We start from the raw sequence: 21,481 nt of genomic DNA on the forward strand, positions 1-21,481 counted from the left end.
TTCGATTGCAACAAACATGGTTCGCCATAACCACAGACCTCTGAATACACTTTTATACATTTTCATGCAGCATGTCTTCTTCTCAGATGTCCGCCAAATCCCAACAAAGTGCTGATCCTGTGTTTGTCCTCGTATTCGGGGGTCCTCGTCGCCCCCAGACGCTCTCCTCCTCACAGTTTCGCATCCCCCTCCCTCTTCTCTCTCAGCATCTCCGACTTCGCCCGCTCCCTGAGATCTTTCTTCAGAATCTTCCCCGATGCATTCTTCGGGATCGCCGGAACGAACACGATCCCACCCTTAAGTCGCTTATACGACGCAAGTTGTTCGGTGACCAGCTTGGACACTTCTGCCTCGCTCGGCGCCGCGTTTTCTCCTGATGACCGCCGCACGATGTAGGCCCGTGGCAACTCGCCACCTTCGCGGACGGGATCGGGCACGCCAATGACGGCGCAGTCGACGATCTGAGGGTGTGCGAGGAGAACGCCTTCGAGTTCGGGCGGGGCGACTTGGAAGCCGCGGACTTTGATCAATTCCTAGTGCATGAGAAGATGCCAGGTCAGTACTGCCCCGGGAGGTATTATGCGAAAGGATGTGCCTACCTTCTTTCGATCTACAATGTAGTAGAACCCAGTCTTCTCGTCAACGTAGCATATGTCCCCGGTGTGGAAGAAACCATCCTCGTCCCAATCCTGCTTGTTGGCACCTGGGTTTTCAAAGTAGCCCCTGATTACTGTCGGCCCGCGAATACAGATTTCACCACGAACCCCATATGCAGTGATGTCCCTGCCATCATCGTCGACCAACTTCACGTCGATGTTCGGAAGCGGTACACCGATGCTACCAGTGGTGTCGTGATCGGGCCAGGGGTGTCTCGTACACATGCAGCTCAACTCCGTCATGCCCCAAACTTGCGTAAAGGGTACGTCGTCCTTCAAATATTTCTTCAAGCGGGCTTGCATGTCTTTGTCGAGGGGCGCTGCTCCGCAGGCGGCCATCCGGATGGACTTGAGGCTGAATTTCTCGATTAGAGGACTGTTCACGGCGAGGACAACGATGGGCGGGACCGCGGCGAGCTCGGTGATTTGATATTTGCTCTGTGCCTCGAGCCATGTCTCGAGATCGAAGCGAGGGAAGATATATGTCGACTCTCCTTGGCGAAGTGGTGTGCAGAACGTCAGCGGAGCTACGGCGGCATGGAACAGAGGGAGTGCCACGAGCCGTCTGATCTCATAAGGACGCTTTTCTATTTCAACGGCAAGGGTGTGCTGAGCAATTAGATTGTAATGACTTAGTTCAGCGGCCTTTGGTAAGCCTGTAGTCCCACTAGAGAATAGACGAGCAGCGCCAGCGTTGTACGAATCGTTATAGCTATCGAAACGAATCCAATCACTCTCTCCGTGTTTCAGGAGATCTTGCCAATGTGCGAAGCCATCCGGAGCGTCTTCTCCTTTGGGATTGAAAATGATGACTCTTTCTCGAGGAATGCCGGTCGCTTGAGTAGCTTTGAGAACGCTCTTGAGGAATTGAGGTTGAGTCAAGACATATTTGACTCGGGCAGTCTTGAGAACGTGTGCCAGCTCGTGAGCGGTGTACGCTGGATTCGTACCCGCGAAGATGCCCCCTGCTGCTATCAAGCCGAGGAAAAATAGGGGATAACAGATGTCGTTGAAGCTGTGTATAGACACGCAGTCACCGGGTCTGACGCCAATGGCTCGAAAACCAGCAGCTAATTGTCGGATTAATGTCCGCGCCGTACGAGCTGTGTAGTATCGGGACGGGTCCTGAGCATCGATGTAAATTGGCTTGTCCAAACCGTAGCTCAACTCATCAAAGGTCCAAGACAAGATGTCCTTGGTAGGGATCGGAACATGTTGTTGAGCAAGGAACGGCATGTTGTTCTCAGATAAGTTGTCAACACCAAATGGTCTTGTCAGCTGTGAGTGGTCAATCGCAAAGGTGGTATACAAACCTGAGGTCCACGAGACGTGAAATTCACTGGGGAGGCTGACAGACAAGCCTATTATTATAGAGATCTACATATCAGCGAGGTCACGTTCGACCAATGTCGACACCCGGATATATTGCATTGCATCATGTGCGTGTCTTTCGAAGAACATCGTTATGAGCAAGCAAGCCGACAACTCAGCGTTCAGCCGGACGAACGATTCAGTGCTAGCTACTCGTCTGCTTGATCGACAGGACATCTCGTCATACGCCTAGTGCATGTATTTCTTGCTCGCCCCGGCCCTCAAAGTCAATTCCTTGATGTGCTAAACGATAACCTAGGTTGGCAGACGGGACTGATGTTCCGGTGATTGAGCCACGTGGTGTTGGCGGCGCTGAAGGACTGGCGGTTGGCGAGTAAGCACGCACAACAGTAATAAGCCGGCGTTGATCGTCATAGAACACAGGGCACCAGAGCATACTTAATATTCGTTTTCACCATTTGTGATACCACAATAAGAACAAGACCTTTCAAGCAACTTCATCGTTCGGTGGCACAGCCCATTCGATGGGCGAGAAAGATCATAAGGTGGACGGGTCATGCTATTCATCGACGCTAGCATCTCGCGCATTCCGGAGGCAGAACTGCTTTCCATCGGATAGCATTGAACACAGTACAGTAGTCGTGTAATCACGCGTGAGGGATTGTTCACATATATACTCACGTTTGGCCACATTCCAAGAGTGCATGGATTTTGCAATCACGCAGGTGTTCTCAATGCATTGCAGCCATCGTGTGTTGTTGAACGTGCCTCGCTTTGCAGACTTCCTCCACGCTCAAGGAAGCATCTTCACCTCTGATTTGAAGCCGACTTTGTTCAGACGTTCAAGGAACGGAGCGCCCAATGTCGCCGGGGTCAAGATTCCACCACCAAGTTCGTGCGCCTTCGTCTTTTCGCGAGCAATAACGAACGCAGCCTCGGCGAGCAGGACACCTGTCAGATAGTACATGCTTCCCTCCCATCGAATGCGACCATAAGCACGCTTGGGATCATTGGGGTCGGACACGTCTGCGTGGGCAATCGCACGCCATTCGCAGCGATCGCGGCTCGCTTGACTAAGATGTGTTAATGTAGTCATCCACAATGGAGAAGGCTGAAAACTTACGCTTTTGTTGGACCGTCTCCAGGCTGATAGACAAGTTTCTTCAGCAGCCATCGGACTGGCGATAATATGAGAATCGCTGCACCTATGGCCAAAGCCAAGTGCATGGCAAATCCGCGGAGTTGGTCAGTCGCGCGCATATAAGCGCTGAAATGGAATTTGGGTCCGTAGTACTCTCCGTTGTTGTACAATGCCCAAGAACGGTTAACGATGGGAGCATCAGTCGCAGCGGAGATACTATCGGTAAGAAGGCCCAGGTCAGGCTCTGTACGGAGTCCAGTCAAGGTTTCCCACAACGATGGCGAGACGGTCTTCTTCGGCGCAGGAATCGGAGTCAGCGAGTGTGGTCGAAGTGCTCGGAGAACTTGGAAGAGGCTGTACGTGTCGAACAGGGTGAGCACTGTGGACAGTGTACCACCACTGGCAGAGGCCTTCAGATCATGTAGTGATACTACCAGTTCTTTCGTTCCAACCTGCAGGGTCTCGCGTAGATATGCTGCAAGCATCCAACTGATGAGGTCTGGAGGTGCGCTCTCGATGCCGCTCTGAGGAATAATGATCGCGCCAGTCTTCTTAGCTAGATCGCCGTACTTGTTCACCATATCGTACACCCATGGGACCTCTCCGGTACAGTCTACATAGTGCGTTCCCGTCTCAGCACAAGCTGCAACCGCTGCCGTGCCGTATTTATGATATGGTCCGACTGTCGAGATCAAAACTTTGGTTTTCTTTGCCAATTGGATAAGATCAGCCTTGTTGACTTGCGCAATCTCAATGGCTGGTTGTGTGCGATCCGGATTGATTGCTTTGAGCTCCTCAGCTAAGCCTTTCAATTTTTGCTCAGAGCGGCCGGCGACGGCCCATTTGAAGTCGGTTGGCAGGCTACTGGCGATGTGCTCGGCTGTGTACTTGCCAGTGTATCCAGTGGCGCCGAAGACGACGCACTCATATTGTCTGTCGAACTGCGACATTGCGGCAAAATAAGATGATATTTCGTTATATATTAATGTACATGAGGGAAAATATGGACTATTCGAGGCCGCGAAAGATGAAGATCATCAATATATACATAGATAGTGACCGTCGTATGACGCAGTGAACGGAGTGTCGCCCATTCCAGGAACATGGCCGTGAAATCTGTCCGAGCTTTTGGGCCACCACCAATGCTGCATTGCTACCGTTCGCGGCATGTGACAAGCGCAGACTTTGTCAGTGTTTCGGACGGCCGAGAGTATTTGAACATGCGGATCTCTGGATGAGAGAATTGATGACAGAATTTTCGAGGATGTAAGCAGATCGGCGAGCTCTCAGAACAGTACCGAAATCACGCAGAGCCCTCCAAGTCTGATCGGATCTCCGAATGGTGGTGACAGCCCTGGAGTGTCAAGACGTCAAAATATGGTATGAGTATGCACACAAGAAGATGGAAGTGTATCCTGAGCAAAGGGCGGGCGCTGCCGTGCATGTAATAAGTGTGCCCACCTGGGCAGGTGTTGTGTTGTGGTCCCGCGTTGGAGAAGATGCCACGGCAATGCCCGCTGCCAAGCCACACTAGAGCCTTGCACGCACGAATCTGAACAATTCGAGGCCGGTGACTTCAGACTCTTTTGCGAATCAGTAACTCAGTCACAACGTTAATCACAATACCGCCAAAATGACGAAGCGCACGAAGAAGGTCGGAATCACCGGTAAATACGGTACTCGGTACGCTTCCCACCACCTAGCAGACTCAATACCTACTCGAACTGTGTGAAAGAGGAGGAGCAGGAGAAGGTTGATTGGCAGTGGAGAGGAGCACTCTACTCAGCAGACTGCTGCATGATGTTATACGGCTGGAGGGACGTTTGTGCTAACAGAGACTATGTAGTTACGGTGCCTCGCTCCGAAAGCAGGTCAAGAAGATTGAAATCTCACAACACGCCCGCTACACTTGCTCCTTCTGCGGAAAGGTCTCTGTCAAGCGACAGGCCGTCGGCATCTGGGACTGCAAATCATGCGGAAAGACTATCGCTGGCGGTGCATACATGCTCTCGTACGTCGGCTTATCTCTTCAACCCTGCCCGGAGGACGAATGACTGATGAAGTGTAGAACACCCGCAGCTGTCGCCACCCGATCAACTCTTCGACGACTTCGCGAGATTGCTGAGGTTTAATTTGGGATTTTCACATGCTTTGGGAGGGTCTTCCGCGGAGTTTCATGGACGGCAGCCTGGTCACGAAACCAGAGTTGCTCTGATAGCGATCTGAATGAATTAGAAGTCCAAAACCAATCCTCTCTTTGTGCAGTTTACTTCTCATACCACACGATGTGTGTCAGACTTCGCAAGCGAGCAATGCATCATGGACTCAACTGCGACCACCAGGAAAAAGAGTCCGTCACTTGCGGTGAAGATATGACATTGTGCCTGCGACGACTGAAGGGAAAGAAGCGCATCGCTTGCGGTGGGAAAGCCATGAGCCTTCCGCAGTACTGGTATCAGGCGTCGTCGCCGGCGGACAAGTCATGGATTACCTGTGGTGTCCCAATTACGGACGGACGTATTATCTTGTGGAACCACGACCACCATATTGTGACGTCTATGGAGTACGCACCCGGACGCCTGACCTGGGGTACGCTTTTAACATCCAATACTACTGCTTCTTCATTCACTGGCAAATAGACACGAGTACGCGGCTTCAGATGTAGACAATGTTCATGAAAGTGATGTCAAAGTGAAAGCCTCTTTCGCCTCTTACTAACTATGCCACCCAACCAGCGGTCAGACCCCCGACTGGCACATCATCAAGCACTGTCAGAGCTGCTGGACGAGAACCAAGGCGTCCGATGAGTGTTATTACTGGTGCTCACGAGCGCTTCCCCCGCGACCAGCAGCTGTCAGGCGGTCTGTGCCCTAGAGACTATCCGACGCGTGCCCACACGTGACTGGACCCCATATAACATCGCGGATCGTCATCAACTTAACTTCCCTCTTCTCCCTCACCATCTGCCCTCACCCACATCAAGAAGTCAACCCTCATGTCTAACGTCTTCTCACCGTCTCACATCACTTGCATGACCACAAGAAAACATGGCCGACACCTGCATCGTTTGTCTGGGTGATTTGCGGAACACCTGTGGTGAAGTCCCACCTCCGGAATTAGCCGCTCCTACCGCCGAGGATGGCAGCAAGAAAAGGTACATTGCCTAAAATGATATGAGTGCACTATTTTCCCCCCTGCAACTATACTGCGAACGAACCGGAGCCCTGTCCGGTCTGCTTCTGACTGGTGTCGAACTTCCTTCTTGGCCGGCTTGAACATCTTCACTTTTTGAAGAATATTCGCCGAATAAGGTTGGAAGGTGAGATCACTCCTGCACAGCGTTGGCAGCGTTTCCGCGAGGGAGCAAAGTCGCCAGCATCACATATGAATTATAAATCTAACAAACAATGATAGTGCCCAACTTGATGACGAAACCATTGCCCATCTCTTGCCCTGCAAACACGATCTACACAATGCTTGTCTCAAACCTTGGGTTGAACGTGCCAACAGCTGTCCAATCTGTCGCTCAATTTTCAATGAAGTACAGCTTAGTGAAGCTGTTGGAGGTCCAGTCTTTGACAGCTATGCTGTCCAAAACAAAGTGCAAGAAGCAGATGTTGACCCTAACATGATTGTCGAAGATGAATTATTTGCTGTGGAGGCTTGGGAGCCCTGCCTCGTGTGTGGAGCGCTCAATGATGGCAATGGCGCCATGTGGTGCGACGGCTGTAATCGCTCCGTTCACGTCTTCTGTGCTGGATTCGACGATGCGCCTGACGTTTGGTATTGCGAGACTTGCCTAGTCGACCTCGAGAGAGACACCGATCTACCCGGTATGGCCTCCGCATTGCGACGACAACCACGAAGACGTGCGCATGGTCCAGCCAGTCGACGGCGGCGCACCAACGATGCTACATGGGCGCGTGTATGGCAGGAAGTCTCGCGGCGCATCGACCTTGACCTCGACTTCCCATTCGACGAGGAGGTCACCGATCAACGTACAGACGAACAACGTCGCGAATTTCAACGCTGGCAACGCCGGTTCGAGGTCGCGAATCGCCATAGTGCGGGGGACCGACTCAGGGACATTGCGCGGTTCAATCCAGCGCCACAACCGGCGCCTGGCTCTCAAGAAGAGCTGCGCGCATGGAACGCGTTCGACAAGGCTAGGGAATCACAAGACGCACCGATTGCTGTCCGACGTCGCAAGCGAGCAGCACCGGATTCACCGGCTTCTCCCCAGGAAAACGTACAAGCTGAGAGACCTGTACTGAAGCGGCCGCGTCTTCGGCGGCCCTTGGTCGAAACCGATCAGCCTGAGTCTTCAGCTACAGCAGCGCGGAGGAACGGTGATGAACCTACATTCTTGTCGTCCTTACTTCGAGAAGTGGAAAGCAAACCGATCACTGCTAACTCCCCATCAGCCTCAGAGCAGATCCAGGGCCCTTTTTCACCTCAGAACTCCTCACCAATGCGATCGCCAGCCTCTTCTGAACCGGGGACGCCTAGAGCCGGTACCCCGCCGCCCCAGCGACCGTCATCGCCGCCTTTGTCATCCACCATCTTACCTTTGCCATCACCGACAAGTGTGACCTTCTCACCATTTTCGCCCGTGGGCGGTCTTCCACATGACCCGGAAGGGTACAGCGAGGTGTACGATCGGGGTCGACGCCGGCACAAACGTGGCAAACGCGCAGAAGAGGACGAGGGCGATGCGGGCCACGAAAGCAGTCCCAGGAGAGCCCAAGAAACTTCCCCACGTGGCCGTGGCTCATCAACCTCGCCCTCTCGCACATTGTCATATTCAGCCAAACAGGAAGTGCAGCGCATGGTTAAACTCGCGCTAGGATCAAGATATCGGGACAAAGAAATCACCAAAGACGAATATACCGATATCAACAAAGATGTGTCACGCAAGCTGTACGGGCTTGTGATTGACGCGTCGGCGCTTGCAGATCAGCGAGAACGAGAGAAGTGGCAGGCTGTCGCTGATGACGAGGTAGTCAAGGCGATCGCATTGTTATCGACAGGCAAGGCGTGCAGTAGTGAATCGGATGCCTAGAAAGGCTTTGCATCACTCATTCCCTTTTGATTCATGGCAGAGCGGATTTGGCGTTTTGATGGATTTTGGCATGCAACTTGACGACGATGATGATGGATCTGGTTTGGCTTGAGATACCCCTGTAGAGTATGTTTGGCGTCAAATTCAATGGCTCTAGTGATGCATACAATGTATCAGTAAACGATCCGCGGACCCTATGCTTTCCAGTTCGACGTAAGGCGTATCACAGAGTAGAAGCTTTCTTCCCAGAAGCTACAGCAGCGCTCGAAGCTCAGCGCGAGCATATAACCAGGCTGAAATGACTCACTTCTGCATCTCACACGGAACAACATGAAAAAACTACATTCATTATCTGGACTCTCTACATCATAGGAATATACGTGGAAGCGGGACTGCTCGACTGCTGTCGGATATTAATCTGGAGTGAAACGTTAACGTCCATCGCCACATCAAGCCATGAGTGCTGATAACCATCATATCGCGGTCATCGGGTCAGTCGTCTGTCATATTCCATGAGCCCACTCTAACCCATATTTCAGAGCTGGCGTGATCGGTCTGACCACTGCTGTACTCCTCGCCGAAGATGGCTACAAAGTGACCATCATCTCAGCCCACATTCCGGGCGACCTAGATGATCAATATGCATCGCCTTGGGCTGGTGCGCATTGGCGATCTCATGCTCCTGCACACGAGATCGAGCAATGCGATTGGGACATGCAATCGTATGACTATTTTGTCAAATTGATCGAGGACGAGCATAAGGATCCCGATCAGCCGAAATCAGGCGTCAAAGTGAGCATCGAAGGCGTATTCTACGCTCCGATCTAGTATCTTTAACATTCGTATCTCAGATGTATCCCTCTTATCATTTCTGGGATGGTCGACCCGCTCGCGATGAGCTCTGGTGGGCGCCATATGTCCGGGACTTCACCACAATCTCGAATTCAAGCGAGGTACTTGCACAGATCAAGCAGCGTCAGACGAAGCCTGAACCAGAAATCTCCAGCGCAGCGACTTGTCGCGCAATGTCCATCAATGTTCCGCATTACCTCGCTTATCTTCGCGACCGGGCTCTTCGCAGTGGGGTCATCCTCTTTCAGTCTTCTCTCCCAAACGATGGCGGCTTGGAGAAAGCGCTTTCTACTGTAGACGGAATCTCGAACGCTATCGGACGAGGCAAGGTCAGCTGCTATGTCAACGCGACTGGTCTCGGAGCACTCAAGCTCTGCGGGGACCTTGCAGTCTATCCTGTCCGGGGGCAGACCGTCCTCGTGCGAGGCGAGGCAACAACAATAAGGACACGCTCCGGCGCTGCCTCGAAGGACGGCTCAGAAGCCTACACGTCCTATTGCATACCCCGGCCAGGCTCTGGAACGACCATCCTTGGCGGCACGAGAGACTCGGACGCATGGGACACTACGCCCGACCCGGCCACCACGAAGCTGATCCTCGAGCGGGCTGGACACATGGTACCAGAATTGATGACCGGAGCAGACGGCGGCTTCGAGGTCATCAGTGCGCAATGTGGATTAAGGCCAGCAAGGAAAGGCGGTCCGAGGACCGAGAGAGAAGTCATTACCGGGGGCAAGAAGGTCGTTCATGCTTATGGCTTTGCTGGAGCGGGATATCAGAATTCAATTGGAGTGGCAAGATTGACAGTCAGGAATGTTGCGCAGTCGCTAGGTATTGAGGACGCAGGAAAGGCTATGGAGGAGGGAACCACACGGGGGCCATCTTCTTGGCTACCAGCTTCGACCGTTCCCAAAGCTTCGACTTCATCGAAGCTGTGAACTTTTTTCAATAACTCTCAGGAACGTTTTCCCTTTCGAAGTTTCCGATTATTCGTCGCTCATTCGATTTTGATGAATGCTTGCTAAGATGCAGCTCGTCTTCAGCATACCGATGCTTCGGGCATCTGATGCTATAGATCTCAATATTGAGGCCATCGACTAGTTCGCTTGGCCCGTCCTCTCCCTCCGCTCGAGCAGTTCCGCGATCGTTTTCGCTACAGCCTCTGAGTCGCGATCGGTCTCTGCCTTGACCGCGCCGTCTCCAAGGGTGTTCAGCTGTCCAAACAGCCAGAACTCCTGTAATTGACGGATCAGAGTCTGGAGATCCTCGGCAGCCTTGACCTACATCAAACAACAGTCATCAGCATTTCGACATAACACCATAACGAAGCTTGACTCGAGAGTCGACACGTCAAGGGCTGGGAATGGCTCTTACAAGACCTGCGGTCGAGACCTGAATTTGATGTTGGGCGATGGCCGTCGAAGTGCGATCCGAATCTAAGGCCGCGGTCGTGGCGGGGTCGGTTGAGTTCTGTATCGAGGTTGACGAATGGTCATTATTTCAAATTCACACGATTACATCCGTCCTTGTTGTAGAACCAACCACCGACACTTACCGAAACGGCCGCTATGATATTCCCATAACGGAGGATAAGCTCTTTTCGGATTTCGGTGATTCTAGCTGTAGCACGATAGTTGTGTCAGCCAAAACTGCGCGGGACCAAAACCATTCTGTATGCTGTTGTCTCACCGTGAATGCCTCTGGTGTTGCGGAGCGAATTGTCATCCATGATTGTCGAGAACGTCCTTAATGGAGACGGTCATTCTTCGCTCGCCTCCTGGTACGCTGAAAAGCTGTTGGATGGAGATCTCCAGGACAGATGTGAAGCGCAAAGAATGCGAATGTTACATTGTTGTCGTCCGTCATGGTTGTGAGATTTGTGTAATGCATATATTAGGGTCGAGATGTCAATGTTAACCCTAATATGTTCAATGCCCGGGCCCAGGTAGTAGTAGATGGATTTCACGACTCGTGATAGTATCCAATCTCCTACCCGTAGTAGTCTCGACGTGCTTGTGTGAAGCGGCAACTCTACCTATGTCCAATCTTTACACAAACTGAGAGCGAGACCTAGCACACAGAAAGTTACTGTTCATTCATGTTGAACACCAGATGCAATACGCACTCTTAGATAGGAAGGATTGAGATGAGAAGTAAGTTATTTACAAGTGTATGACAGTCCCAAGACGGCCACAGACATTGCTCGAACGACACAGACAATTCCGCCGACGGCTATTCGTCCGAAAACGAGTGAAGACCAACATGGAATCGGGAATATCTATTCGTCGTCTTCGTCCTCGTCCTCGTCGTCCTCATCATCCTCGTCGCTCTCAGCGGTGGCAAGCCATTCCAGGAACTTTTCAGCGCTCTTGCGGACTTTGCGGGAAGTCGACAGGTCTACGTACTTCTTGCTAGCCTTGTTACCCCACGCAGTGAGGACTTCCTCAGTAAGCACATCAGAATTGTAGGCGCTGAGCAGAATGGCCGAGACGAGCGGGATAAGGTTAGGTCTGTCGAGACCAATAAAACGCTCGAGCCCGCCCAAGAAAGACTTTTCGTGACGTTCCGAGACGATGATCCGCTTGAGCATGGCAGCACGAGCAGGGATTTGCTTGACAATGTCGTCGTCGAAGACGCACTGAGCGAGAACGGTGCAGGTCTTGTGCTTGCTCTCAATACCGAGCTCCTTAGCCTTGAGGAAAATGTCAACGTCCTTGACCTTGCTGACGTGCCCCTCGGCTTCAGCCCTCTCTTCGATCCACTTGCCAAGGACATCATAGCTGCTGCCCTCTTTTTCTTCATCATCACCGTCTTCAAGCACCAAGCTAGATTTCAGATCATCCGGGAGAGCCTTGGCGCGTGCCTTCACAGCCTCTTCAGACATGTCAACAGACCATTGAATATCCTTCTCCTTGACCTCAGATTCATGGAGTTCCTTTGCTTCAGCATTAATCCTGCGAGTGAGGTCATCGTCGCTATTGGCATCGGCCTCGTCATTGCCATTCTCGTCGCCGGCATGGTCAGAGCCACTGTCACCGGGACTGGGTCCGTCGCCATTGGCATCGTTGTCATCTGCGTTGCCATTTCGCTCAGCCTCCTTGCGAGCCTTACGGTCAGCCTTCTTGGTCGACTTGTCCTTCTTTCCCTTCTTGGGCGCGCTCTTCAAAATGAAAGCCGTCAGCTTTTGGGTAGGGTCTGCCGTGGAGATTTTGCCGCAGGCTTTGCAATCCATCAGAAGCTTCTGATCCTTGATGTTGATGACGGTTTCCGGGTTCTTGCACTCCTTGCAGAGAACAAATTTGTTGATGAACCCATCGAGGTAGTCTTGCAGCTTACTTGCATCATGAGCACCGTTGATGATCCAGCGATCATCCTTGGGATCAATGTTGGTCTGGGCGCCGAGTTCGAAACCGAAATATTTGATGACGTAGTTTCCGGGTCGTGCAAGCTGACCGGCCACGTTGGCGAGATTGACGATGACGGTCTTGATACCGTTGCCCTTGCCTTCGATTTTCGCCTGGAGGCGCTCCATCTTGTAGCGGTAGAAAGGATCCGCGACATCGCGACGAATGTTGACGCTACCCATGATTGCGGTTGGAAGTGGTGTCAGGCGAGGTTTATTTAGGCGGCAGTGATGGTGGCGAGAGGCACTCTGATGCTGTTGGCGGATGAACGCATGTAGTTGCAGATGTATCGCAGCATAGGCTGATAGATCAGATGGTAGCGAGTACCGGAAAAGGATATATAGTTCGCAAGGATGAAATGATCTTCACCCAGACGTACGATGCGAGCAAAAATCAGCCAGTGTTGCGTTGGTGGCTGCTAGTACGAGGTCTTCGAGATATCCAGTGTGGCAGCTGCGCCGGTGCGAAGTCGAGAACGTTGACGTGATTCGAATACATAAACTCGTACGATACTCGGGGTTGGTGATCGGATTCGTGGGTGTCCTGAAGGAATATTTGCACGACAGAGCGGAGTCGACGAAGTGGCGGGGTGGGCGGACAGCGACGATGCGGTAGGCGTTTCTTTCAGATTGAGTGAGGCCTGTCGGGGACAGGCAGTGGGATCGTGATATACGACCGAAGTGGTAGAACCTTGTAGGATGTGAAGAGTGATGTCTAGGGAGAGAGAGGACAGAGATCATCAGTCAGAGATGAAAAAAGATGTGGTGGCTCTAAGAAAAGCGGGCGCGGCGATTCATTAGTTTCCGACCTCACCTGCTCAGCGCGCCTGTGGTTAGCACACGTGCGCGCACAAGGTACGCTGAATAATTCTCGACCATCTCATCGAAACCGCCCCACGCCTACGAATCATACGTCCATAACTGAACTTGATCGAGACGTTGCCTACGAGGTGAACGTGATCGATAAATACGATGTTTCGGTTAATGCACGTCTTCGTAGGAAACCGTTGGCGAGCCAGATGATTATGATGATGAATGACTCGGGCGTATCTCATACAGTGGAGCCCCAAGCCTAATAATCCGAATGCCTGGCATTTTTAACCTTTGGTGTCGATGCCAGTGTGCATGACGCAAGTTCTCCGGCTTCCTTCGTCTGCCCGCAACGCACCGACCGCCCCGCAACGCCGCCCCTCCCGAGTCATGTCTATCGATCGCAACAGAGGTCCGCAAAGGAGACGATGTATCGATTTTAGTAGACCGCGTAGCAACAAGGTGAGTAGAGCAATGGCGAGTGCCAGTGTCCACTATCGTCATATTAGATACAACCTCACCGTGGAGCATCTGCTCTAGCACATTAGATTCTTTCAGATCTTGGTCTTTCCACCGAGAACAACGCCGTTAAACCAGTCCTCGATGATGGCATTGGTTTCTTTGGCAGTCTGCCACAAAGCCCAATGTCCAGCGGGTACTTCACCACGAGTGAGGTTCGGAATCACCTTCTCCATGCCTATGCTCAGCTCACGCTTCAGAATTGCATCCTTGTTGGCGAGTATGTAGAGTGTTGGTTGTTTGATGGTCTCCTTCACTGCCGCGGGCATGTTCAGGTCGTCCTCGTAATTGACCTTCCGTGTGCGATACCAGTTCAATGGTCCATTGATGCCATTCTTGAGGAATTCTTTGACGTAGTAATCGAGTTCCTAGAATACGACGGTAAGTCTTGAACGCGAGGAACTCCCTAGGCAGACTCGTGCGAGTATGAACACATACCTCTTGATCCAAAAGCGGCGATAACTCAACTTCGTCGTCCCTGATAACGTCCAAGTTGACGCCGTTTTCAGGTGTCATGACCACCCGTCCGCTGCTGTTCTTTCCACCGTATAGGCCATTCAGGAACTTTCGCATCGTCTCAGCGTCCTTGACAACATTCTCAACTTTTCGATCATCACTGCCGAATTGTAGCTGGTAACCAAAATTGGGCATTTTCTGCACGAATTGTTCAAGAGGAACCCACGTGTCGTTTGGTGGCATGTAGGCCGTGCATACGCTGAAGACGTGTGACACGAGGTCGGGATACCATTGTGCGATACGGTAGACGACCGCTCCACCCCAATCGTGGCCACCCAAGATGATGCGCTCGACGCCGAGGCTTTTTGCAAGTCCAGCAACGGCGTCGGCGTGGCTCTTGAAGGAGAAGTCACGCAGCGTTGATGAAGTTCCCTGTCGAACTATCAGTGACTAAATCTATTGGCGTGTAGTTGTACATTAGCATTATACTTACTGTTTCTCCATATCCCATAGATTCCAAGGCGATGCAGCGGAAGTCCAACTTGAGAAGCAGTGGTATTTGATAACGCCACGCCAATGAAAGATCAGGAAACCCATGCACTAGAACCACGACACCTTTCGTCTTCCCCTCAGGAACAGCATCGAGGTAGCCTGTATCGTCATGTCAATCGAACACAGTCTTGTCTCACAAAGATCAATAACGATCCCTCACCCCATCGGTGTCCGTTGATCTCTACAGATTTCCTCTCGTATCTAGGGTCGTTCGGCTTTAGCTTATCCATGTTTTGGTACGCGTAGAATTTTTTGAGTAAATTCGAATATAGATCGATTGCGTGCACTGGATGATATTTATGTGTCACAACAGCTTGACGATTCGGCTGACGCGGGTCAGCTTGATCGCCTTACGATCGGCCCGAAGTCGGTGATATCATGAGAGAAGACCCCGAAGAGAATCGGAGCATGTACCGCATCTGGCTACAACTTCCCGACTGCGCCAGTCGACGCGAATATTGCATCATTGAGATGCCACGAAAGGAAGAGTCGTCTCGCATAATCAGAATCGTTCTAACAAGGGAACATTATAAAGCACGATGGCGCATGATCATGGGACTATGCATTACAAAGCCGTCCATGAGCGCTTTAGGAGCAGACTTGAAGACCAAGATCTGCGTAGGTAGTGAGTTTATCAATGTAGTAAGCTATGCTAACAGTGCAAGCATGACTTCAATATATAACGTCATCTTCATCACCTTCGACCATGTGGTCAGCTTCGTCATCCTGGTCCTCCTTTGCCTCTTGGTGCGTCGGCTGTATGTGAGTTGACTCGCTGTTCTCTGCAGGCTCAACTAGCGCAGAATCTTGCGTCTCGTTTATTTCCGCCGAGGTTTGATGGAGAGAACGCTCGTCTGGTTCTGTGGGGTTCACACTCTGTGATGGTTTGTCAACTTCGTCGGGATCTGGACCGTGATCCTCGCCGTCCGGCGGTGCGGAACTCTTCGGATCCTCGACACGCGACGCTTCGGTCCTTGATGAAGGAGATTTGACATCTTTCTCGTGTGATTTGAAATTTTCATCAGTTCCTAAACCAGAGATTAGTAAGTGTTTGGCGTGGGATCAGCTGAGCGTAGCGCACCTTCACCAGGAGGCGGATTCTCCAGTGCCTTGAGTCTCTCCTCCTTCTCACGTTCAAACTCGGCGAGTTCTCCTTTGATCAGGTCTCGGACATCATCTACCTGGTCGGCGACACGATTCTCTTCTGCGTTAGATAGCTCCCATGGTCGATAGTACTGCAGGAGAAATGTCAGTGAGCTACGAGAAATGCCACCATGACAGTCCATGACGTACAATGTGAGGTTCCGCTCGCGTTTTGAGCGATTGCGCTTGATCCAGCAGATTTTCATGTCGCGTCCGTAGCTGCGGCGCATCTGTTAGCGTAAATGCCATCATGTACGCCTGGAACCACTCACGTTTCTTTCATCGACGTTGATCTGCTCTTTCTGGCGATGGACGGCGAGTTTGGCCAGTCTCTTTAGCCGATCTTCGACGCGTTCGTCATCCTGCTTCTTGAGCTCAGCCTTTTTTCGTTGCTCTATTTCCGATCGTCGTCTCGAGAGTTTGTCTCCTGCCGCATTGGTATGGCTGAACAACGCGCCAAACAGCCTCTTACTGCGCTGCTTGTCATCGATAGCCGTCTTGCGGCGCGGCTCTTTCTTCTCTTCGGGTTTAGATTCTGGTGAAAGGTGACGCGACTGATCGACAGCGCCTTCGGTGGGTTCTTCTTCGGTGGGTAATGGTGATTTCTTACCCGGACTGAGACGCGTCCTCTTGAACTCCTGCTCTGAGTCTTGTGACAGACGTCGCTTGGTGCCGGCGACGATCGGCGCCTCCACCGACGCGGTGGACTCCGCGATCTCTTGAGACATTCTGCTCCGGCGTTAGTATGACCTTTGGCACGGGCGCGTGAGTACTTACGGACCTGTGGATGGCCTATAACATTAGCAGTTGTGGGACAATGTCCAATGCGACTATTCGGGTATAATTCAACTTGCGCACCTTCACGCGCATCGCGGACATTTCCAGGGAAACGCGGCGTGCAGGCAGAGAATCGTCATGTCACGTGATATACAATGATTTACATAGTGACTCTCTATACCTAAGTACCACATCTTTCATGGTCTCCAGCCTATTCTGCATTTGCGCCGGCATATTTGACCTTTGCTCGCATCTTCAAGGCCTCTTTGCCAGCCTTGCGAGCCTGATTTAGACTGCTCCCCACCAGCGATTGGTCATCATATCTTTGCAAAGCTTCCACTGACACTTCGTCCAAAGTGAAGACCCCTAGATGGCCATTCCGCCACCTCTGAATCATCCATAATGCTGTTCCTTCAAGATCTGGAGTGCCACCCCGTTGCAATCGACCGGTTTTCCGTGCGATTGCATCAAGTAGCACCATGATATCGTTTGTCGGCTCCGAATATTCCGAGTATAACGATGGAGAATGTAGGTTAAGGCGGAAAAGCAGGTAGTCGGCAAGGTTTAGAGCAGGGACAAGATTGTCTTTGACGCTCCCACATAATGCTAGCTTGAGCATAGCCTCAGGATCTGGAACATACGGGATGAAGACTCCAGGCGTGTCGAGCAGATAGACAGCACCCGAGCCGCTTTCATCAGGCTCAACGATTTTGACTCCCGTGCCGATCTTTCGTGTGATACCTGGTTGGGCCCCAGTATGCGCGGCTTTGCCCTTGCCTACGCCCTCGTGGCGAAGCGCATTGAGTAATGTTGACTTTCCAACATTTGGCATTCCCACCACCATAAGATGTGATCCTGTCAGAGCACCACGGGCTTGGCTTGCTTCCTTGATGTGGTCCAGTATCCTCCGTAGATCTCTACGATTCTTGTAATCGGAGAAAATGACCTTTGCTGGTCGATGCCATTCGCGGATCAATTTATGTTTCTGAACACTTGTTATCACTCCAACTCTTGTGTCCCGTATGCAAACTATCAGATCTGCGTGCGTACCTGCAAATCTTCGCGGCTGCCAGTGTTTCCAAGATCATTTTTGGTGTAGACAATCATGCGTTCCCGTCCCGCCAAACTTTCCTCGAACATGGGATTCCGCGAAGTGAGAGGAATACGCTGGTCTCGACATTCGATGATAAGATCGATCTGCCTAAGCAGCGTTCTCATCTTGGATAAACCCGCGGCATGATGCCCGAGATAATACGATCTCGGAAGTGAGGTAAGAGGCGGGAAGGCGCTTCGTGGGATGAAAGAAGTCATCGTGTAGGCAAACTTCCTCGATCGGGCGACATTGTGCTGATGAGAGTAGTCTCGAGCGATGACGACTGTTACGCCGAAGCACAAGATGAGTGATGCTCCGAAATGGAAATTCACCAACACATCACGCTCGAGAGGGATCACGACTATCGCACGTTCTGAATCCAACGAACTGTTGGTCCGAGCGCCAAAATCAATCTCTGTATCTACCTACTACCCACGTAGTGTGTACATATCACTATTGAATCTTTCATGTTCGGCGCAAATATGATAATTCATTTGTTCGCTGGTGCAGGTGACGAGCAAATCTCAACACGGTGGACGAGGTCAATGTTCAATGATTCGAACGAGTCACAGACTGCGCTGCCAATGACTAGGAAGTCGTAATTACTCACTCCTGTTGCTGAAGCGGGCTACTTTGCTCGTTAGACTTGAGGGCATGTATTCCACTCGATATCACATCACACATGACTTCCGTATATACACCTACTTTGCGCGAGGGTTTTAGCAGTTGCCCGGCGATATACGTCTCGGCCACGCACCGTAGCACCGAAGAGCTTCATAACCTGGAGAACGAACTCGTTCAAGCCGGCGCGAATCTCACGTACGACATCCACGAGGCGCACATCGTTCTCAGCAAGGTGACGAAAAGGGCTCGCATTCTCTTTGATCTACGTGCGAATGGTCTATTGCCCTTGCCAGATGTTGTTTCCACAGAGAACAAGCCCTCCGAAGGTTCGAACGCCTCGTGGCTGAGCTCAGAAAATGCGCCTACGCAGGGACTGAAACGCAAACGTCAAGTTCCATTGTCGTCACAGCCGACAACTAATACAATAGTGATTAACGACTCAGATACGGAATCTGATAACGAACATGAGCATGACATCGCAGTCGAAGCTAGTGGCGCTAAGCCGATGATACGAGACGATCGAAAAGTCGAGTCACATCGACTCGTCCAGATTGTCCGAGCCGAATGGTTTGATGACTCTCTTCGAGCTGGATGTCTGTTGCCAATTGATAGCTATATCACCCTAGCAGTCACATGTGCTTCGAAACCAATCTCGAATACTCCAACACGAGGTTCACCTCAACACAAAACCACATCGTCAGCCGTAATTTCAAGTACACAAGCTGTCCGCTCTTCAGTCGAGAGAGGCAAACAAATCCTGCAGAGAGCTACGGTTGATGCACCTAGTTCAAGCTCACAATATGATCGATCGGTGCGTTCGAGATATGCAAGGGTGGCAGCAAAAGTTGAGCCAACCAGCTGGAAGACAGGCCACGGTAATGGCAGCCAATATGCACATTTACTACAACAGAGTACCACAGAGCACGACACAGGACACTCGACTGAGCTTCCGCCTCCGCCAGACTGGGTCCGAGAAGGGATCATATACTCATGCCTACGGTCAACACCTGCAGATTGCATCAATTTGCAATTTGTGAAATTGTTGAAGGAGATTCAGGAGGCTCGACTTTTGATCAACGATGAGGTCGGCGTTCGCGCGTATGCGACTGCAGTGGCTGCGATTGCTGCGTATCCTTACAAGATTAGTGGTCCGAGAGAAATCTTGGCGATTCCAGGATGTGACGTGAAGATTGCGAATCTATTTGTGGAGTGGTCCAACACCGGCCAGATTAAAGCTGTGGAGGATCTCGCAAAAGACCCCGACCTCAAAATATTAAAGTCGTTCCATCAGATATGGGGCGTTGGATCTTTGACCGCGAGGGAGTTTTTATACGACAAAGGCTGGCGTGATCTGGATGACATTGTAGAATTTGGATGGTCATCTTTGACGCGTGTACAGCAGATTGGCGTGAAGTTTTACGAAGAGTTCTTGGATCTCATACCTCGCCGTGAGGTGGAGAGCATTGCTGCTAGAATCCACCGACATGCGGTGAAGGTCCGGGACAGCGGGATTCAAAGTATGATCGTGGGCGGCTATCGGCGAGGGAAGGAGTCATGTGGAGATGTGGATGTGCTTATCAGCCACCCCGATGAGACACAGACGCTGAACCTCATCAACGACATCGTCCTCAGTTTAGAGGACGAGGGATGGATCACTCATACGCTGTTACTATCGCTTGTCAGTACCAACCGCGGCCAGCAGACATTGCCATTTCGCGGCATTCGATCCGGTCATGGGTTTGATACCCTCGACAAGGCGCTGGTAGTTTGGCAGGATCCTAAATGGCCAGAGAAAGCCTCTGAGCTGCAGACGAATCCTAGTGTGAAGAATCCAAACATACACCGCCGAGTTGACATAATCGTCGCACCCTGGAGAACGGTGGGCTGCGCGGTCGTTGGCTGGTAAGTCACGAAAAACAAGCTCACGTGCATATTCGCCTGCGTTTCACGTATGCGTGGCTGACGAGTGCATGTTTGCAGGAGCGGTGGGACGACTTTTGAGCGCGACCTGCGCAGATATGCGCGTCATGAGAAAGGCTGGAAGTTTGATAGTTCAGGAGTGCGACATCGAGGGAATGGTGAGTTCATTGATCTCGAGAGGTATTTCTCGGAGCAGCAACGAGCCAACACAATGGAGGAAGCTGAGAGGAATTTCTTTGATGGTATGGGTATTCCATATCGGGCGCCTACAGAGAGGAATACAGGCTAAATGGCGGTCCTGTCAATTGGTGAGACGGACATGTGCCTGTATATCCACAAACACAGATACATACCTACTAGGTAGGTAGTCTCCAGTCTGCGGTACCTTCCTACCCAAGAGAGAAGACAGTGATACGCGCCAGGTGAACGAGGGTACTGCACTGTCAATAATGAGCCTGGGAGAGCTTGCAATCATACGACCAAAATCCGCTGGGAGGAGTGGAGACAGCCGTCAGTCGTATGCGTGTCTTTCATGCCCCGGGTTTCGGACTGGGGATGTATGACGACACGTAAACCGTCGTCAAATCGCTTGTGGGAATGTGGTACAGCGCAATACTACATGTATAGTCTGTATGCACAATGGTGGACTGTCAGTATTTGGAGGATTCGTGGACCACAGCTCGCTATAACCTGGTAACATTCACGTCTGTCGTCGATGTCGTGGTGCACAAAATGCCTCCGTTTCTCGCTGCTTGGATCGTCAATTAGACGGTCGGGAGCCTGCGAAACGCTTCGTCCACCCCACGTGAGCGGGCCGATTCATCTATCACGGCCGCGCACTCTCGAACGAAGTGGTGCGTGTCCGGGCAATGAGCGAGTGTAGATCTTTCAACCTCGACATTCTCTCTCAGACAACACCCGCTGGCTAGATCCATTTTGTTGGCGCGAATGCACGAGGAATGTTGATAGATTACCTGATTGTCTCCACGGGCGATTGATGGTCTGATAAGATGATCGATCACGATGCTCGAGTAATGTGATCGAACTACGTGGGCCGTTGCCGCCCGCACGTCAGGTTCCCAGGAACGCCACTCTTTTGCCTAGAGCCAATGATGGACGATGTCCACCCACCAAGTCCGGT

The 21,481-nt window shown here is 51.7% G+C and overlaps 10 protein-coding genes across 10 annotated transcripts; 3 read left to right on the forward strand and 7 right to left on the reverse strand.

Annotated features, from left to right (window-relative positions):
* Positions 1 to 170: 170 nt before the first annotated feature.
* On the reverse strand, positions 171 to 1,892 carry K489DRAFT_389143 (acetyl-CoA synthetase-like protein; the record flags this gene model as incomplete). The annotated part of the gene is made up of 3 exons (XM_033606477.1): positions 171 to 305; positions 426 to 533; positions 600 to 1,892. 3 exons carry the CDS (start codon positions 1,890 to 1,892, stop codon positions 171 to 173), a joined length of 1,536 nt encoding a protein of 511 aa, XP_033459253.1.
* Positions 1,893 to 2,781: 889 nt separating this feature from the next.
* Positions 2,782 to 4,079, reverse strand: K489DRAFT_320197 (uncharacterized protein; the record flags this gene model as incomplete). Its single annotated transcript, XM_033601441.1, has 2 exons — positions 2,782 to 3,061; positions 3,112 to 4,079. The coding sequence occupies 2 exons, from the start codon at positions 4,077 to 4,079 to the stop codon at positions 2,782 to 2,784; spliced, it is 1,248 nt and encodes a 415-aa protein (XP_033459254.1).
* A 683-nt stretch (positions 4,080 to 4,762) lies between these two features.
* Positions 4,763 to 8,191, forward strand: K489DRAFT_320040 (uncharacterized protein; the record flags this gene model as incomplete). The annotated part of the gene is made up of 5 exons (XM_033601428.1): positions 4,763 to 4,812; positions 4,976 to 5,144; positions 5,472 to 5,692; positions 6,544 to 7,748; positions 7,830 to 8,191. The coding sequence occupies 5 exons, from the start codon at positions 4,763 to 4,765 to the stop codon at positions 8,189 to 8,191; spliced, it is 2,007 nt and encodes a 668-aa protein (XP_033459255.1).
* A 456-nt stretch (positions 8,192 to 8,647) lies between these two features.
* On the forward strand, positions 8,648 to 9,981 carry K489DRAFT_371080 (FAD dependent oxidoreductase; the record flags this gene model as incomplete). Its single annotated transcript, XM_033603209.1, has 3 exons — positions 8,648 to 8,682; positions 8,731 to 8,983; positions 9,043 to 9,981. The coding sequence occupies 3 exons, from the start codon at positions 8,648 to 8,650 to the stop codon at positions 9,979 to 9,981; spliced, it is 1,227 nt and encodes a 408-aa protein (XP_033459256.1).
* Positions 9,982 to 10,140: 159 nt separating this feature from the next.
* On the reverse strand, positions 10,141 to 10,772 carry K489DRAFT_401983 (uncharacterized protein; the record flags this gene model as incomplete). Its single annotated transcript, XM_033607039.1, has 4 exons — positions 10,141 to 10,323; positions 10,418 to 10,513; positions 10,599 to 10,663; positions 10,733 to 10,772. The coding sequence occupies 4 exons, from the start codon at positions 10,770 to 10,772 to the stop codon at positions 10,141 to 10,143; spliced, it is 384 nt and encodes a 127-aa protein (XP_033459257.1).
* Positions 10,773 to 11,321: 549 nt separating this feature from the next.
* K489DRAFT_320161 (uncharacterized protein) lies at positions 11,322 to 12,629 on the reverse strand (the record flags this gene model as incomplete). The annotated part of the gene is made up of 1 exon (XM_033601436.1): positions 11,322 to 12,629. The coding sequence occupies one exon, from the start codon at positions 12,627 to 12,629 to the stop codon at positions 11,322 to 11,324; it is 1,308 nt and encodes a 435-aa protein (XP_033459258.1).
* Positions 12,630 to 13,810: 1,181 nt separating this feature from the next.
* On the reverse strand, positions 13,811 to 15,013 carry K489DRAFT_389147 (alpha/beta-hydrolase; the record flags this gene model as incomplete). The annotated part of the gene is made up of 4 exons (XM_033606478.1): positions 13,811 to 14,143; positions 14,214 to 14,663; positions 14,725 to 14,882; positions 14,944 to 15,013. 4 exons carry the CDS (start codon positions 15,011 to 15,013, stop codon positions 13,811 to 13,813), a joined length of 1,011 nt encoding a protein of 336 aa, XP_033459259.1.
* A 344-nt stretch (positions 15,014 to 15,357) lies between these two features.
* K489DRAFT_380969 (uncharacterized protein) lies at positions 15,358 to 16,765 on the reverse strand. The gene is made up of 5 exons (XM_033604998.1): positions 16,708 to 16,765; positions 16,199 to 16,655; positions 16,077 to 16,145; positions 15,865 to 16,018; positions 15,358 to 15,811 (listed from the first exon to the last, which is right to left on the reverse strand). Exons 2-5 carry the CDS (start codon positions 16,652 to 16,654, stop codon positions 15,456 to 15,458), a joined length of 1,035 nt encoding a protein of 344 aa, XP_033459260.1. The 5' UTR covers position 16,655; positions 16,708 to 16,765; the 3' UTR covers positions 15,358 to 15,455.
* Positions 16,766 to 16,775: 10 nt separating this feature from the next.
* Positions 16,776 to 18,014, reverse strand: K489DRAFT_339754 (GTPase; the record flags this gene model as incomplete). Its single annotated transcript, XM_033602250.1, has 2 exons — positions 16,776 to 17,688; positions 17,754 to 18,014. 2 exons carry the CDS (start codon positions 18,012 to 18,014, stop codon positions 16,915 to 16,917), a joined length of 1,035 nt encoding a protein of 344 aa, XP_033459261.1. The 3' UTR covers positions 16,776 to 16,914.
* Positions 18,015 to 18,271: 257 nt separating this feature from the next.
* On the forward strand, positions 18,272 to 21,043 carry K489DRAFT_380973 (DNA polymerase beta-like protein). Its single transcript, XM_033604999.1, has 2 exons — positions 18,272 to 20,322; positions 20,401 to 21,043. Exons 1-2 carry the CDS (start codon positions 18,479 to 18,481, stop codon positions 20,627 to 20,629), a joined length of 2,073 nt encoding a protein of 690 aa, XP_033459262.1. The 5' UTR covers positions 18,272 to 18,478; the 3' UTR covers positions 20,630 to 21,043.
* The last annotated feature ends 438 nt before the right edge of the window (positions 21,044 to 21,481 follow it).

The sequence above is a fragment of the Dissoconium aciculare genome (assembly GCF_010015565.1).
Source record: "Dissoconium aciculare CBS 342.82 unplaced genomic scaffold K489scaffold_7, whole genome shotgun sequence".
Classification (NCBI taxonomy): domain Eukaryota; kingdom Fungi; phylum Ascomycota; class Dothideomycetes; order Mycosphaerellales; family Dissoconiaceae; genus Dissoconium; species Dissoconium aciculare.

Coding starts and splice junctions, on each gene's coding strand:
- K489DRAFT_380969 (XM_033604998.1), bottom strand. CDS start 16,654: ATGTCTCAAGAGATCGCGGAGTCCACCGCGTCGGTGGAGGCGCCGATC. Junction 16,146..16,198: donor TCAACGTCGATGAAAGAAAC/GTGAGTGGTTCC, acceptor GATGCGCCGCAG/CTACGGACGCGACATGAAAA. Junction 15,812..15,864: donor GAATCCGCCTCCTGGTGAAG/GTGCGCTACGCT, acceptor TCTCTGGTTTAG/GAACTGATGAAAATTTCAAA.
- K489DRAFT_380973 (XM_033604999.1), top strand. CDS start 18,479: ATGACTTCCGTATATACACCTACTTTGCGCGAGGGTTTTAGCAGTTGC. Junction 20,323..20,400: donor GGCTGCGCGGTCGTTGGCTG/GTAAGTCACGAA, acceptor GCATGTTTGCAG/GAGCGGTGGGACGACTTTTG.